We start from the raw sequence: 16697 nt of genomic DNA on the forward strand, positions 1-16697 counted from the left end.
TATTTCCCCTTTATATCTTTTTATCATTTCACTTGATACTTTAGAACTTTTGTTTTTCTGAATGAATTTTATTTTATCAAATTCTACAAAGTTTTATGTAACTGCAAGAACCACAGGTGTTTCACATTGCACATGGTTTTGGACTTTTTCAGTGTATTAATTGGTTATGCTGATTTTTTTCTAATTAAAATAATGTTATTTGTTATGTGATGGGATGGCTCCATGGGAGAAGGAAGGGGAAAGGATGCTGGGAATAAAGGCCTAATATTCAAGCTTTATAAGTGATATAAACATTTAAGAATGTTAGGCATTCACCAGTAGATAAATGCATATATGCGATGAACTGGTAGTTCTCATAGGAAAAAATAAAAATAATCAATCAATTAAATCAACCAATTAAAAATACTTAAGGTCACTATAAATTATAGAAATTAAATTTGGAGGTTCTACTCCACACATTTCAGTTTGTAGAAGATGATAAAAAAAATACAAATCATAGATGTTGGAGGGGTAGTATGTGGGAAGAAACCACACTAGTGCACTGTGAACTATTGGTTAAGCTGTAAATTGGTTAGAAAGCAATTTAGAACTTTGTGCAAAAAAAATCCCTCGGATGCCCTTTGAGGGAAATTACACAGCATCACTCATAGGCCTATTCCTCAGAGATCAAAGGAAAAAAAAGACACATTCTTTTGACACACGTTCAAAAATATAGCAATTCTTGTTGTAGCAGATGATTGGAAACAAAGGAGTGTCCATTGATTGGAGAATGGCTAAATAAATCATGATATATGAATATAACAACATTTTTGCATTTTAAGATATTCAGAAGGAAAGTTTGAGAGAGTTGTTTGAACAGATCCAGAAAAAAAGTGAAAAGAACTAAGAAAACAATTTATATAATAACAACATTGTGAAGAAAAATAACTTTGAAAACCTTTAAAACTCTTATCAATTGATCAACTAACCGTGATTCCAGAGGACTAATGATGAAGCACGTTACTTACTGACAGAGGAATAATGGATTCATAGTGCAGAATGGAACATACATTTTTGGACAGGGGAAATGCATGAGTTTATTTTGCTTCATTATACTTATTTATTTCAAGAATTGTGTTTCTTTTTTCATTTTTGGAAGGACTTAGCAATAATATAATTAAGAATAAAAATTAAAATAGACAAAGAATTGGACCTTGACATAGTAAGCTTTTATGAATTATATATTATTGTTTTGAGGACTGATTGTATGAAAAAGGTTTTGCTTATTTTTTTAATCTTGGTATCAGTATGTAGGATGGATTAGAGGGAGGAAAAGAGTCAAGGAGGGAGGCTTTATCAATAATCCAAATGTGAAGTAATAAAGAACTATATTAACATGGATAGGAGAAGTGAGAGGAACAATTATTTAAAAGATGTGTTGTACTGAATATAAATGTTCCCTTTGTGGGAACAGTGTGCTTACCTAGTGTTCTTGATTCTCCAAAGTTATAATGTTAATACATTACAAGTCATGCTTCATCTTCTCTTAAAAGTAACAAGATTGGCTCATAATACTCAGCTTTCTTTTCTAAATAAAATCTGAATTCTTGCATCTTCAGAAGTTTTGGACTGTAGAAATTATTTCAGTGGGGCTAGCAGTCCTCTAATTCTCAGGCCTTCTTTATGTCAAACTTTGAAGTATCATATATCATTTTATCAAAGCATGAATACAATAATCACTATAATAATGTCTCTATGATATAACTAAGGCCCCTTGAACATCAAAAAGAGAAAAGTTTTTAAATTATTTTAAAGGAAGTTTCTTTTCACTCTTTTTCCCTCATCTTTTATCCTTCCAGATTTGAAGCTCTATTTACTGAACTGGAAGAGAGACAGGAAGAGCTGGGCATTGCCAGCTATGGTGCCTCTGTCACTACTATGGAAGAAGTCTTCCTTAAGTGAGTAAGGATAAGAAACAAAACTCTGGACTTTATTATTTTTAACAATTATGTCATTACGGGTAAAGAGAGGTTAGTGTACAACTTTCACAACAGAAACAATTCTGGCCTTCCAGAGGATGAATTTTCCATTGTACATTTATCACAATTTAATGAACAAAGAAAATTCAATTCAATTAGATGTGATGGTATACCAAGATAATCTGATAAAATCAACTAAAAAGCTAGTGGAAATAATTAACAACTTTAGCAAAGTTGCAGGGTATAAAAATAAACCCACATAGGGGGCAGCTGGGTAGCTCAGTGGATTGAGAGCCAGGCCTAGAGACAGGAGGTCCTAGGTTCAAATCCGGCCTCAGACACTTCCCAGCTGTGTGACCCTGGGCAAGTCACTTGACCCCCATTGCCTACCCTTACCAATCTTCCACCTATAAGTCAATATACAGAAATTAAGGGTTTAAAAAAAATTTTTTTTAAATAAATAAACCCACATAAATCATCAGCATTTCTATATATTTCCAACAAAAACCAGCAGCAAGAGTTGTGAAGAGAGAAACTCCATTTAAAATCACTCTCCATAATATAAAATATTTGGGAATCTATTTGCCAAGACAAATTCAGGAATTATATGAACATAACTACAAAACACTTTTCACACAAATAAAACTAGATCTAAACAATTGGAAAAACATTAATTGTTCTTGGGTAGGATAAGCTAATATAATAAAAATGACAATTCTACCTAAAGTAATTTACTTTATCTTATACCTATCAAACTACCAAAAAACTTTTTTATAGAATTAGAATAAATAATTAAAAAGTCAATTCAATTAGAGACACATTTAATGAACACATACTATGTACAAGATGTAAAGATAAATAGGGATGAAGACTGGACCTGTGATGTCATTGTCAGAGGGAACTACCAGGTAAGTTACTTCTCATTTCCAATGCAGGTTAGCACCTCATCTGAACTTTGGTTTCAGATAATTGCCTAGAGAGCACTGAGAGATTAAATATGTTATCAAAAGTCACCTAATCATTGTATAAGAGGTCTTCCTGACTTCAAAACCTATACTCTATCCCTTAGACCTGGCTGCTTCTCATTTGCAAAGATGAATAAGATGTTAAATCCAACAAACATTTATTAAGCACCACCTATATATTTTTTACATCAAAAAATAAAACAATAGTATTCCCATATCCCCCTAGTATATTAGAAACAGAAACCCTTAAATAAAGTATAATGTAATAAATATTTAAAAGATGTATATATATGCAAGCAACATCTGCAATGGGGATAAATCAGAAGCATTTCCAATAAGATCAGGAGTGAAACAAGGATGCCCATTGTCACCTCTATTATTTAACATTGTACTATAAACACTAGCAGTAGCAATTAGAGAAGAAAAAGAAATTGAAGGTTTTAAAATAGACAAGAGACCAAGTTATCACTCTTTGCAGATGATATGATGACCTACTTAAAGAATCCTAGAGAATCAACTAAAAAGTTAGTGGAAATAATCAATAATTTTAGCAAAGTTGCAGGATACAAAATAAATGCACATAAATCATCAGCATTTCTATATATTTCCAACACATTGCAGCAGCAAGTTAGAGAGAGAAATTCCATTTAAAATCACCCTAGACAATATAAAATACTTAGGAATCTATCTGCCAAGACAAACATGGGAATTATATGAACAAAACTACAAAACACTTTCCACACAATTAAAACTAGATCTAAACAATTGTAAAACCATTAATTGCTCATGAGTAGGATGAATTAACATAATAAAAATGACAATCCCACCCAAATTAATTTACTTCTTTAGTGCTGTACCTATCAAACTACCAAGAAACTTTTTTTTATTGAATTAGAAAAAAACTATAACAAAGTTCATTTGGAAGAACAAAAGATCAAGAATATCAAGGGAAATAATGGGAAAAAATGTGAAGGAAAGTGGCCTGTATTATAAAGCAGTGATCATCAAAACAATATGAAATGGGCTAAGAGACAGAAGGAAGGATCAGTGGAATAGACTTGGGGTAAGTGACCTCAGCAAGACAGTCTATGATAAACCCTAAGATCCTAGCTTTTTGGACAAAAATCCACTATTTAACAAAAACTGCTGGGAAAATTGGAAAAGAGTATGGGAGAGATTAGGATTAGATCAACATCTCACACCCTATACCAAGATGAATTCAGAATGGGTGAATGACTTGAATATAAAGAAGGAAAATATAAGTTAATTAGGTGAACATAGAATAGTATACTTGTCAGATCTTTGGGAAAGGAAAGATTTTTAAGACCAAGCAAGAGTTAGAAAAAATTACAAAATGTAAAATAAATAATTTGGATTACATTAAATTAAAAAGGTTTTGTACAAACAAAACCAATGCAACCAAAATTAGAAGGGAAGCAACAAATTGGGGAAAAAATTCTTTATAACAAAAACCTCTGACAGAAGCCTAAGTACTCAAATTTATAAGGAGCTAAATCAATTGTACAAAAAAATCAAGGCATTCCCCAATTGATAAATGGGCAAGGGACATAAATAGGCAGTTTTCAGATAAAGAAATCAAAACTATCAATAAGCACATGAGAAAGTGTTCTAAATCTCTAATAATTAGAGAAATGCAAATAAAAATAACTCTGAGGTATCACCTCACACCTAGCAGATTGGCTAGCATGATAGCAAAGGAAAGTAATAAATGTTGGAGGGGATGTGGCAAAATTGGAACATTAATGCATTGCTGGAAGAGTTGTGAATTGATCCAACTATTCTGGAAGGCAGTTTGGAACTATGACCTTTGATACAGCCATGCCACTGCTGAGTTAATACCCCAAAGAGATGATAGAGAAAAAGACTTATACAAAAATATTTATAGCTGCGCTCTTTGTGGTGGCAAAAAAATTGGAAAATGAGGGGATTCCCTTCAATTGGGGAAAGGCTGACCAAATTGTGGTATCTGTTGGTGATGGAATACTATTGTGCTCAAAAGAATAATGAACTGGAGGAATTCCATGTGAACTGGAAAGACCTCCAGGAATTGATGCAGAATGAAAGGAGCAGAACCAGGAAAACATTGTACACAGAGACTGATACACTGTGGTACAGTCAAATGTAATAGACTTCTGTATTAGCAGCAATGCAATGATTCAGGACAATTCTGAGGGATTTATGAGAAAGAACACTACCCACATTCAAAGGAAGAACTCTAGGAGTAGAAACACAGAAGAAAAACAACTGTTTGTTCACATGGGTTGATGGGAATATGATTGGGGATATTGACTCTAAACAAGCACCCTAGTGCAAATATCAACAGTATATGTCTTGATCAATGATACATGTAAAACCCAGTGGAATTGCACATCAGCTACAGGAAGGGGTAGGGGAAGAGGAGGGAAAGAACCATGTAAAAATATTCTAAATTAATTAAATAGATTTTTTCAAATTAAAAAATAAAATAAAAGATCCATAAACAAAATGCTTTGGGGATTAATAGGAAAAATGAAAATCTCTAGATGCGATGAAGGGCTGTATAAATCAGTGCAGTTCCAAAGTAGTTCAAGTTTTGGGGAAATGAGATGTCTGTGCTGAGCCCCCTTCCTAAAAGGAGGTTTTGGAGTTCATGTTTCCACACCTCTAATCATAGGAGTAAAAGGTAGTGATGAGATATGAGTACCAAGGTTGATTGTGTCTCCTGGGATATGAAGGGGGGATAGTATGAAATAATCCAATATGTCCAAGCCAAATTGTGGATAGCCTTAGATACTAGAATAAAGATCTCTACCAATTTCCATCCAAACAACTAAATTCATACTTCAAAACAAATCTTGGAGTGGAAGAACCCAGAAAATACAGGATGAAATAATATTACAGCCCAAAACAACTTAGAACGTTAACAGGAAAGGTGGCAGGTCCCACCACAAACAATAAGACCTTGGGGGCTAATGAATCAATGGCTTCTACAGCTCTCATTCCACAGATGTTAAGGGTGTCAAACAATTGGTCAGAATGTCATTAAAAGGGTCCTTTTGCTGGCAATGGGTACAGAACTCTCTTGCATTGTCTATATGCATATCTGGGTTGTAGTCCTAGGTCACAGTCTCAGGATAAAAAGGATCACTAGTACACATGCACTTGTAGTCACAGGGGAGCTGGAGTCCTGGTAACAGTTCTAGGGCAGAAAAGAGGGTTTATGACTGTTTATAGATAAGAGCACAGGGAAAGAGAGTTGTAAACACACCTCTCCTTAGATCATACTAACTTGGGAGAACTGAAAATTTAAGATCTTCAGAACTAGCTCTGAAAAAAGGTACACAAAAAACCTGAAACTTGGAATATTACCCCTTCAACCAAAGGAACAGAGTCTTACTTTAACAGTTTTTAAAGTTAAAAGTCAAGAAAAGGGCTAGAAAATGAGCAAACAACAACAAAAACTCACCTTTGAAATCTATTCCCTGGAAACAGGGAAGATCAAAACACAAACCCAGAAGAAGACCACAAAGTCTTCTATATCCAGAACTTCAAAAATAAAATGTGAATTGATCTTAGGTCCCAAAAGAATTCCTAGTAGAGCTCAAAAAGAACTTTAGAAATCAAATAAGAGAGGTTAAGAAAAAAATGGGAAAAGAAAAGAAGAGTGATGCAAGAAAATCATGAAAAAAGTGTAGGCAGCTTGGTAAAAGTGGTACCAAAAAAAAGAAAATAACATCTTAAAAACAGAATAAGAGTTTTAATTTTAAAAAAGCAGGAGGTGGAGCCAAGATGGTGACTTAGAAGCACCAAAAGCTAGATCTCTCTCTTACACTCCTTTCACACCAATATTTATAACATGCTTCAAAGAAAACAGAAACCCAAATCCAACAAGGAGAGGAGGATACTGGAGTCTTCTGCTAAAAACTGAAAACTTTGTCATGAGCACAAAGAAGCTATTTTTATGGGATAAAGGACAAACAGGCTGGCTGAACACCATCCCTCACACATCACCTAGAGACCTGTGATCAGACTAGCAGGCTGTGAAAGCCTAGGGTAGAAACTGCAGCCACAAAAGAGCATCTGTCTCTGACCTACCACAAGAGGTCCAGGGCTCTGATAAGAACTGGCAGAGAAGAAAGGGAAGGGAGGGAGTCTGTTGGGTGGAACACTCTCCCCCACTCATCTCACTGAGACTTGCAATCAGACCAAGCTGCATGAGCCCCAGGCAGAGGCTGAGGCTACAAGAGAATACCTTTGATAGTCCAGGGCTCTGACAATGGCTCTCAGAGAAGAACATGGCAGGAACACCTGTCTGAACACCCTTTGTACATTGGTCACAGTGAAGAATTTGCCCCAGGGCAAGCTAACCCATCAGGTTATCAAAATTGATTTAATTTCAGTATACTAGCAGAGGATTGAGAAAAGAGAAGGTTTGGCATAGCAGCTCAAACACTCTCGTGTTTGTGCAGTAAACCAGCAGAGGGGCAAGCATCCATAGGGTGAAGAAAACAAATAAATAAATAAAAGTAAACAAGAGAAAAATAAGAAAGCCACAATTGAAAGGTTCTATGGGAATAAGGATCAAATGGAAGAGGATGAGAGCCAGGAAACATCAAGCAAAGCATTAAAAAAAACCAGGGAGCTGAATGCAGGCTCTGGAGGAGCTCAGAAAGGAATTTAAAAATCAAATAAGACAAGTTTAAGAAAAATGGCAAAAAAAAAAAATAGGTCTTCTGGAAACAAAAGCACAAGCATTGAAAGCCAAAATTGACCTGATGGAAAATGACAATAAATAAGCAACAAACAGACAAACAAATAAATAAAAGAAGAGAAAAATGACTTAAAAGAATGGACCAAAAGGAAAAGGAGAACCAGAACGTCATGGAAGTATTTTAGTTTTTAAAAATTAGAATTGGGCAATTAGAAACTAATGACTTCACAAGACAAAAAGAAAAAAATAAAATCAAAAGAATGAAAAAATTGAAGATAATATATGATACTTCACTGAGAAAACAACTGACATGGAAAATAGATCCAGGAGAGACAACTTAAGAATTATTGGACTACCTAAAAGTCATGACCAAAAAAATATATCTTAGACATAATTCCATAGGAAATTATCCAAGAAAATTGCCATGGTATTCTTGAACAAGAGGGTAAAATAGAGATTGAAAGAATCCACAGATCAACTCCTGCAATAAATTCCCAAATGACAACTCCCAGGAATGTTATAGCCAACCTCAAGAACTTCCAGGCCAAGGAGAAGGTACTACAAGCTACTACAAAGAAACAATTCATATATCATGGATCCCCAGTCAGGATTACACAAGATCTGGCTACGTCCACACTGAAGGACCAAGAGGCATGGAATATGATGATATTCTGGAAGGCAGGGGAACTGAGTCTACAATCAAGAACCAACTACCCAGCAAAATTGAGTATATTCTTTCAGGGGAAAGTATGGTCATTTAGTAAAATAGAAGATTTCCAAGCATTTCTGAAAAAAAAAAAACTTAAACCAAAAAATTGATGCCCAATTACAGAATTCAAGAGAATCATAAAAAAGTAAATAAGAGAAAAAAAATTAAGGGTTTCAATAAAGTCAAATGACATGTATTCCTATATGGAAAAATGATATCTGTAACTCTTAAAAATTGTTATCATCATGATAGTAGCTAGAAAAAGTATACATAGAGGGAACAGTGGTAAGGTGTATAGTATATGTCAAAAATTATATTAAAAACTAGAGGTGAAAAAGAGGATAATACTAAGAGAAAAAGGTAAAATGGGGTAAAATATATTTAATAAAGAAGTGCACAGGGTAGGGGAAGGGGGCAAATAGAATAGAAGGGAAGAGGAGGTTGGCGACAGGTAATACTTAAATCTTAAGCTCATTGGAATTGATTCAGAGAAAGAAGAACAGTCAGATCCATTGATATGGAGAATTGTATCTTGCCCTATAGTAGAAGGGTAATAGTAAGTAGAAGGGTAGATAATAAGTAGAAGGGTAATAAGAAATGGGATGGTGGTGAGGGGAGTATTATAAAGGAGGAGATGAAAAGGGGAGTATTATAAGGGAGGAGAAATGGGGGAAACTAACTAAAAACAAAACACTGGAGGGGACAGTAAGAGGAAAAAAGAGAAAAGGTAGGATTCAAGGAGGAAATCAAAATGGAGGGGAATACACAGATGGAAATCATAACTGTGAATGTGAATAGGATGAACTCACCCATAAAACCTAAAAGGATAGCAGAGTGAATTAAAAACCAGAATCATACCATATGTTGTTAACAAGAAACACACTTGAGGCAGGTAGACATACACAGGGTAAAGGTAAGAGTCTAGAGCAGAACCTATTGGGCTGCAACTGAGACAAAGAAGGCAGGAGTAGCAATCATGATCCCAGACAAAACTAAAGTAAAAATAGACTTGTTTAAAAGAAATAAGGAAGGTAATTATATCTTGATAAAAGGCAGTATAATGAAGAAAAATAAGTACTCAACATATGTGTGCCAAATAGTATCCATCCAGATTCTTAAAGAAGAAACTAAAGGAGCTTAAGGAGGAAATAGATAGTAAAATCATATTAGTGGGGAACCTCAACCTTCCCCTATCAGAACTAGATAAATCAAATTAAAAAAATAAAGAAGTAAAGGAAGTGAATGAAATGTTGAAAAAATAATAGAGCTAATAGATATTTGGAGAAAACTGAATATGGATAAAAAGAAATATGCCTTCTTTTCAGCGGTACATTGTATATATACAAAGATTGACTGTACTAGGGCATAAAAACATCACAAAGAAATGTAGGAAAGCAGAAATAATAAATACAACTTTCTCAGATCATAATACAACAAAAATCATTATTAATAAGGGCCCATGAAAAGGCAATTTTAAAATTAATTGGAAACTAAATAGTCTAATTCTTTAAAACAGGTGGATCAAAGAACAAATCATAGAACCAATTAATAATTTTATTGAAGAGAATGACAATGAGGAAACAACATATCAGAATCAGTATTCAGGAAAATTTATATCCCTGAGTGCATATATCAACAAATTAGAGAGAGAAGAGATCAATGAATTGGGCTTATAACTTAAAAAACTAGAAAGAGAACAAATTAAAAATCCCCAGATAAAAACAAAATTGGAGATCCTAAAAATCAATGGAGAAATTAATAATATTGAAAATAAAAGAACTGGGAGTACCTTTGGCTTCCAAGTTAAGATGGCAGCAGAATAAAAAGCAGCTGCTTACCCTCTCCTAACCCACACATACAGGACTCCTCAAAAGGACATAAAAACAAATCCAGACAAACGAAGGGACCCCATAACAGGGCACAGCGTTGGAGGTACGTGGAATCTGGGCATTTCATTGCTATAAAGGGGTGAAATAGCTCTCACTAAAAAGCAAGCTGAGCAACCCCTCCCCACCCACACCAGCTACAGTGCCAAAGCCAGCGCATAAGCGTTAGAGGAAGTTTGGGGCATTCATTAAGTTCTTGGCAGTTCACCAGGGTCTGCTCCTGTGAGCAGCAAGACTTAAGACCCCAAGAGGCTAAAGAACCAGACTTTGAACATAGACCTTGAGCTCAGGCATGGACACAGGCTCAGACTTAGGCATGGACTCAGGTGCAGAAGCGGACCCTGAGCCCAGGCACGGACCTTGGGTGGGGACCCAGTGCAGAGGGGTGCATGACTGTGGAAGCAGTGCCCTGAGAGTGTTAAAGGAGCTTCAGGCAGAGGAACAAGCAAGGGGACTGCCAGGAGGCTTGACCCTGAGAACAACTAGACCTGAGACCTCAAGAGCCTAAAGAGTGCAGACAGACCCTGGGCGTAAGGATAAAGCTGAGAGGGCACCCAGCTAACAATGGCAAGCCAGTCTCAAGAACCCCAAAAGAGAAAGATCAAGAAGAAATCTTTAACATTCGACAACTTTTATAAAGTAAAAATCCAGACAACAGAGAAAACCACAAAGGAGAACAAACAAGTAATGATATCCAAACCTTCCCCCCAAAAATGAAAATTGGTCACAAGCTCTTGAAGAGTTCAAATCTGAGATTATGAGAAATATGGAAGAGATTTGGCAAGAGAAGTGGGAAATAGCTTAAAAGGAAATTAACAGGTTAAAAGACAGAAACTCCCAATTGGAGAAAGATGCCCCCAAATCAAAAGAATTGATAAGCAAACTGGAGACGAAAATCAAACAGCTGGAAAATAGGATAGACCAAATCAAAAAGGAAAATGAAAAGGTTATAGCAGAAAACCAGTCTCTAAAGACCAGAATTGGGCAAGTAGAAGCCACTGATCTTTGAAGACAGCAAGAACAAATAAAGCAAAGTCAAAAGACTGATAAAATAGAAGGAAACATAAAATTTCTCGGTGAGAAATTGACAGATCACGAAAACAGGTCTAGAAGAGACAATGTGAGATTCATTGGTCTTCCTGAAAAAGCAGAAATTAATAGAAATTTGGACTCCATACTAAAAGAAATTATTCAGCAAAACTGCCCTGAAGTTCTACAACAAGAGGACAATATAGACATTGAAAGGATACATAGATCACCCTCTACACTAAACCCTGAAGAGACAACCCCCAGGAATATAATAGCCAGATTCAAAAGCTTCCAAGTAAAAGAAAAAATATTACAAGAAGCCAGAAAGAGACAATTCAGATATCAGGGAGCACCAATTAGGATCACACAGGATCTGGCAGCCTCCACACTAAGAGACCACAAGGCTTGGAATATAATATTCAGAAAGGCAAGAGAACTGGGTCTACAACCAAGGATCACTTACCCATCAAAACTAACTATATACTTCCAGGGGAAAGTATGGGCATTCAACAAGATAGAAGATTTCCAAGTATTTTCACAGAAAAGACCTGGACTAAATAGAAAGTTTGATATCCAACCACAAAAACCAAGAGAAACATGAAAAGGTAAATAAGAAACAGAGGGGAAAGAAAGAAAACTCTTGTTTAAATTTGGGCTTTAATAAGATCAAATTATTTGTATTCCTATATGGAGAAATGTTAAGTGTAATCTTCAAAAACTATATTCACTATTATAGTAATTAGAAGAATTATTCACAGGGAGAGGTTGGAGCACTAAATGGTCTAAGATGAGATGGGGGGAGGGGAAGAGGGTGGTTAATAGTAGATGGCACCAAGAGAAACTTGAATGAATAAGAAAAACAGGATATTCTATACCATACAAAGAGGGCATGGGAAGGGGAAGGGATGAATACTATTATAAGAAGGAGAGGAAGAGAGCATTAAGAGGTAATATTTAAACCATACTCTCAGAGGAATTAACCCTGAGAGGGAAGAGTAGCTATATCCATTGGGATATAGAATTCTATCTAACCCTACTGAGAAAGTCAGAAGGGATTAACCAAGGGGAACAGGGGAGTGGGGAGGTCAAAAAAGGGAAGGGAGGAGAGGGGGGAAGGGAATTCATTAGGCCTTAAAAAATAAAAAGAGGGTAATAATAAGGAAGGGGGTGGAAAGGGAAGTAAATCAAGGGAGGGGACAAGGGGGATTGGTCTAAAACAAACCACTGGTTTAAAAAGCAAATAGAATAAGAAGAAGGGGTAGAACTAGGAGAGGATAACAAAACGTTGGGGAATACACAACTGATAATTATAACTCTGAATGTGAATGGGATGGACTCACCCATAAAAAAGAAGCAAATAGCAGAGTGCATTAGAAAACAAAAGCCTACCATATGTTGTCTACAAGAAACACATATGAGGCGGGTGGACATACATAGGTTTAAGGTCAAGGGCTGGAGCAAAATCTTTTGGGCTTCAAATTAGAAAAAGAAGGCAGGAGTGGCAATCATGATTTCTGACAAAGCCAAAGTAAAAATAGATCTGATTAAAAGAGACAGGGAATGTAATTACATCCTGATAAAAGGCAGTATAGACAATGAGGAAATAAAAGTACTCAATATGTATACACCAAATGGTATAGCATCCAAATTCCTAAAGGAGAAACTGACGGAGCTCAAGAAGGAAATAGATAGTAAAACCATACCAGTGGGAGATCTAAATATCCCTCTTTCAGATCTAGATAAATCAAACCAAAAAATAAATAAGAAAGAGATAAGAGAGGTGAATGAAATCCTAGAAAAATTAGATTTAATAGATATGTGGAGAAAAATAAATAAGGACAAAAAGGAATACACCTTCTTTTCAGCTGCACATGGTACATTCACAAAGATTGACCATGTAATAGGGCATAGAAACATTGCAAACAAATGCAAAAGAGCAGAAATAATAAATGTAACCTCAGATCATAATGCAATAAAAATAATAATTACTAAGGGCACCTGGACAGGCAAATCAAAAACTAATTGGAAATTAAATAATATGATTCTCCAAAACCAGTTAGTTAAAGAAGAAATCATAGAAACAATCAATAATTTCATTGAAGAGAATGACAATGATGAGACATCCTACCAAACTCTGTGGGATGCAGCTAAGGCAGTACTCAGGGGGAAATTTATATCCTTGAATGCATATATTAACAAATTAGAGAGGGCAAAGATCAATGAACTGAGCATGCTAATTAAAAAACTAGAAAGGGAACAAATTAAAACCCCCCAGCTAAAGACCAAATTAGAGATTATAAAAATTAAAGGAGAAATCAATAAAATTGAAAATAAAAGAACTATTGAATTAATAAATAAGAATAGAATCTGGTACTTTGAGAAAACAAACAAAATTGACAAAGTACTAGTCAATCTAATTTAAAAAAGGAAAGAAGAAAACCAAATCATCAGTATCAAAAATGAAAAGAGAGACCTCACCTCTAGTGAAGAGGAAATCAAGACAATCATTAAAAACTATTTTACCCAATTATATGGCAATAAATATAGCAATCTAGGTGATATGGATGAATATTTACAAAAATATAAATTGCCTAGATTAACAATAGAAGAAATAAAATACTTAAATAATACCGTTTCAGAAAAAGAAACTGAACAAGCCAACAAAGAACTCCCTAAGAAAATAAAATAACTGTTGGACTAATAAATAAGATTAGAAGCTGGTACTTTGAAAAAAACAAATAAAATAAAGTACTATTTAATATAATCAACAAAAAGAAAGAAAGAGAATCAAATTAACAGTATCAAAAATGAAAAGGACAATCTCACCTCTAATAAAGAGAAAATTAAGACAATTATTAAGTGCTATTTTGCCCAATTATTTGGCAATAAATATGGCAATCAGTGAAATGGGTGAATGTTTATGAAAATATAAATTGTCTAGATTAACAAAAGAGGAAATAGAATACTTAAATAATCCCATCTCAAAAAAAAAGAAATTGAACAAACCATCAAGGAACTCCCTAAGAAAAAATCCCCAGGGCCAGATGGATTCACAAGTGGATTCTATCAAACATTTAAAGAACAACTAATCCCAATTGTGATAATTAGATTAAATCTACACTGCCCATCTTTAGATTTAATCACAAAAGTTGAAAACATCTCCATTTTTGGGTGGTCTATAACCTACGTGTGCTAAAGTAACAAATCAGAAATTACTGACTGCCTCCTGGCCAGTCCAAAGAGAAGCATCTGTTGTGATTGAGCATGCAAACTAGGAGGAAGGCACAGGAAGTGATGCATTTTAAAAAGAGGGAATTGAGTGAGTCAAGAGGTCTTCTGGTTCGTGGAGGAGTGCTAGCTAGGACCCTGAGACCTTGGTGAGACTGTTCTTAAATCTTCCTTTGGAATTCCACGTGGTGAGTGTAAAGACTGAATCTTCCTGAACTTCTCTTAGGAAACTTCCCTTTTAATAGATACTTTGTGGCTGAAGCTTTTGCTTCATTCACCTCTGGGGCCCTCTGGCCCTCTAGCCTTGGGATCAAGGCCAGATTTCTCTCTACTGAGGGTTAATTAGATCTACTTAGATTAACTAGAGAATTGGAGCAAATTACCTACTGTGTTAAATTCTTATTTCCTTATTTCTTCTTCCTCTTCTCAATTGTAAATAAATTTCCATAAAAGTCCATTTTGACTTGAGGTTATTCCTTAATTGGGGATTTTCCCCCTGCTGACCAATCTTTTAATATTCAACCAAAAACCCCTTTTCCCCATTACACAATACTATGCAAACCATTTGACAAAATAAGCAAAAAAGGAGTCTTGCCAAATTCTTTTTATGACACAAATATGGTACTGATTCCAAAGCCAGGCAGACCAAAAACAGAGAAAGAAAACTACAGACCAATCTCCTTAATGAACATATATGCAAAAATCTTAAATAAAATACTAGCAAAATGACCACAGCACATTATCACAAGGATTATTCATTATGACCAGGTGTGATTTATACCAGGAATTCAAGAATGGTTTAATATTAGGAAAACCATCCACATAATTGACCATATCAATAACCAAACTAATAGAAATGACATGATTATCTCCATAGATGCATAAAAAGCTTTTGACAAAATAAAACACCCATTCCTATTGAAAAAACCCTAGAAAGTATGAGAATATCTAGGCTTTTCCTGAAAATAATAAACAGTATGTATTTAAAGCCATTAGAAAGTATCATCTGCAATGGGGATAGGTTAGAAGTCTTCCCAATAAGATTAGGAGTGAAGCAAGGATGCCCATTATCACCTCTGTTATTTAATATTGTACTAGAAATGCTAGTGGTAGCAATTAGAGACGAAAAAAATTGAAAGGATTAAAGTAGGAAATGAGGAAACAAAACTATCACTCTGCAGATGATTTGATGGTATACTTAAAGAATCTTGGAAAATCAACTATAAAGCTAGTGGAAATAATTAACTTTAGCAAAGTTTCAGGGTACTCAGCCACATAAATCATCAGAATTCCTATATATTTCCAACAAAACTCAGCAGCAGGGGTCAGAAAGAGAAACTCTGTTTAAAATCAACCTAAACAATATAAAATATTTTGGGAATCTATTTAACAAGACAAACACAAGAATTACACAAACACAACTACATATCGCTTTTCACACAATTAAAATTAGATCTAAATAATTGGAAAAAACATTAATTGCTCATGAGTATGATGAGCTAATATAATAAAAATTACAATACTACCCAAATTAATTTACTTATTCAGTGCCATGCCTAGCAAACTACCAAGAAACTTTTTATAGGATTAGTTAAAAACTATAACCAAGTTAATCTGGAAGAACAAAAGATCAAGAATATCAAGGGAAATAATGAAAAAAATGTGAAGAATGAAGGCCTAGCAGTACCAGATCTTAAACTGTACTACAAAGCAGGCATCATCAAAACTATGGTATTGGCTAAGAGATAGAAAGATGGATCAATGTAATAGACTAGGGGTAAGAGACCTCAGCAAATTAGTGTTCAGTAAACCCAAATTAGTGTTCAGTAAACCCAGCTTTTGGGACAAGAACTCACTATTTGACAAAAACTGCTAGGGAAAGTGGAAAACAGTATGGAAAAAATTAGATTTAGATCAACATCACATACTCTATACCAAGATAAGTTCAAACTGTGTAAATAACTTAAATATAAAGAGGGAAATCATAAACAAATTTGGTGAACATAGAATAGTATGCCTGTCAGACCTATGGGAAAGAAATTAATTTAAGACCATGCAAAAGACAGAGAACATTACAAAATGTAAAATGAAAGATTTTTGATTACATCAAATTTAAAGGGTTTTATACAAACAAAACCAAAGCAACCAAAATTAGAAGGAAAGCAACAAACTGGGGGGGTGTGGATTTTATAACAGAACTGTCTGACAACG

General features: G+C 34.8%; 1 protein-coding gene across 1 annotated transcript in view; it reads left to right on the forward strand.

Annotated features, from left to right (window-relative positions):
• The window catches only part of LOC123248482 (phospholipid-transporting ATPase ABCA3-like), a 231050-nt gene that overhangs the window by 88126 nt on the left and 126227 nt on the right, over positions 1–16697 (forward strand). Inside the window, exon 8 of the mRNA XM_044677271.1 lies at positions 1839–1937. Coding sequence (XP_044533206.1) covers positions 1839–1937 — 99 coding nt within the window. The remainder of the gene's footprint in view (positions 1–1838; positions 1938–16697) is intronic.

Source organism: Gracilinanus agilis, chromosome 1 (assembly GCF_016433145.1).
Source record: "Gracilinanus agilis isolate LMUSP501 chromosome 1, AgileGrace, whole genome shotgun sequence".
Taxonomy (NCBI): domain Eukaryota; kingdom Metazoa; phylum Chordata; class Mammalia; order Didelphimorphia; family Didelphidae; genus Gracilinanus; species Gracilinanus agilis.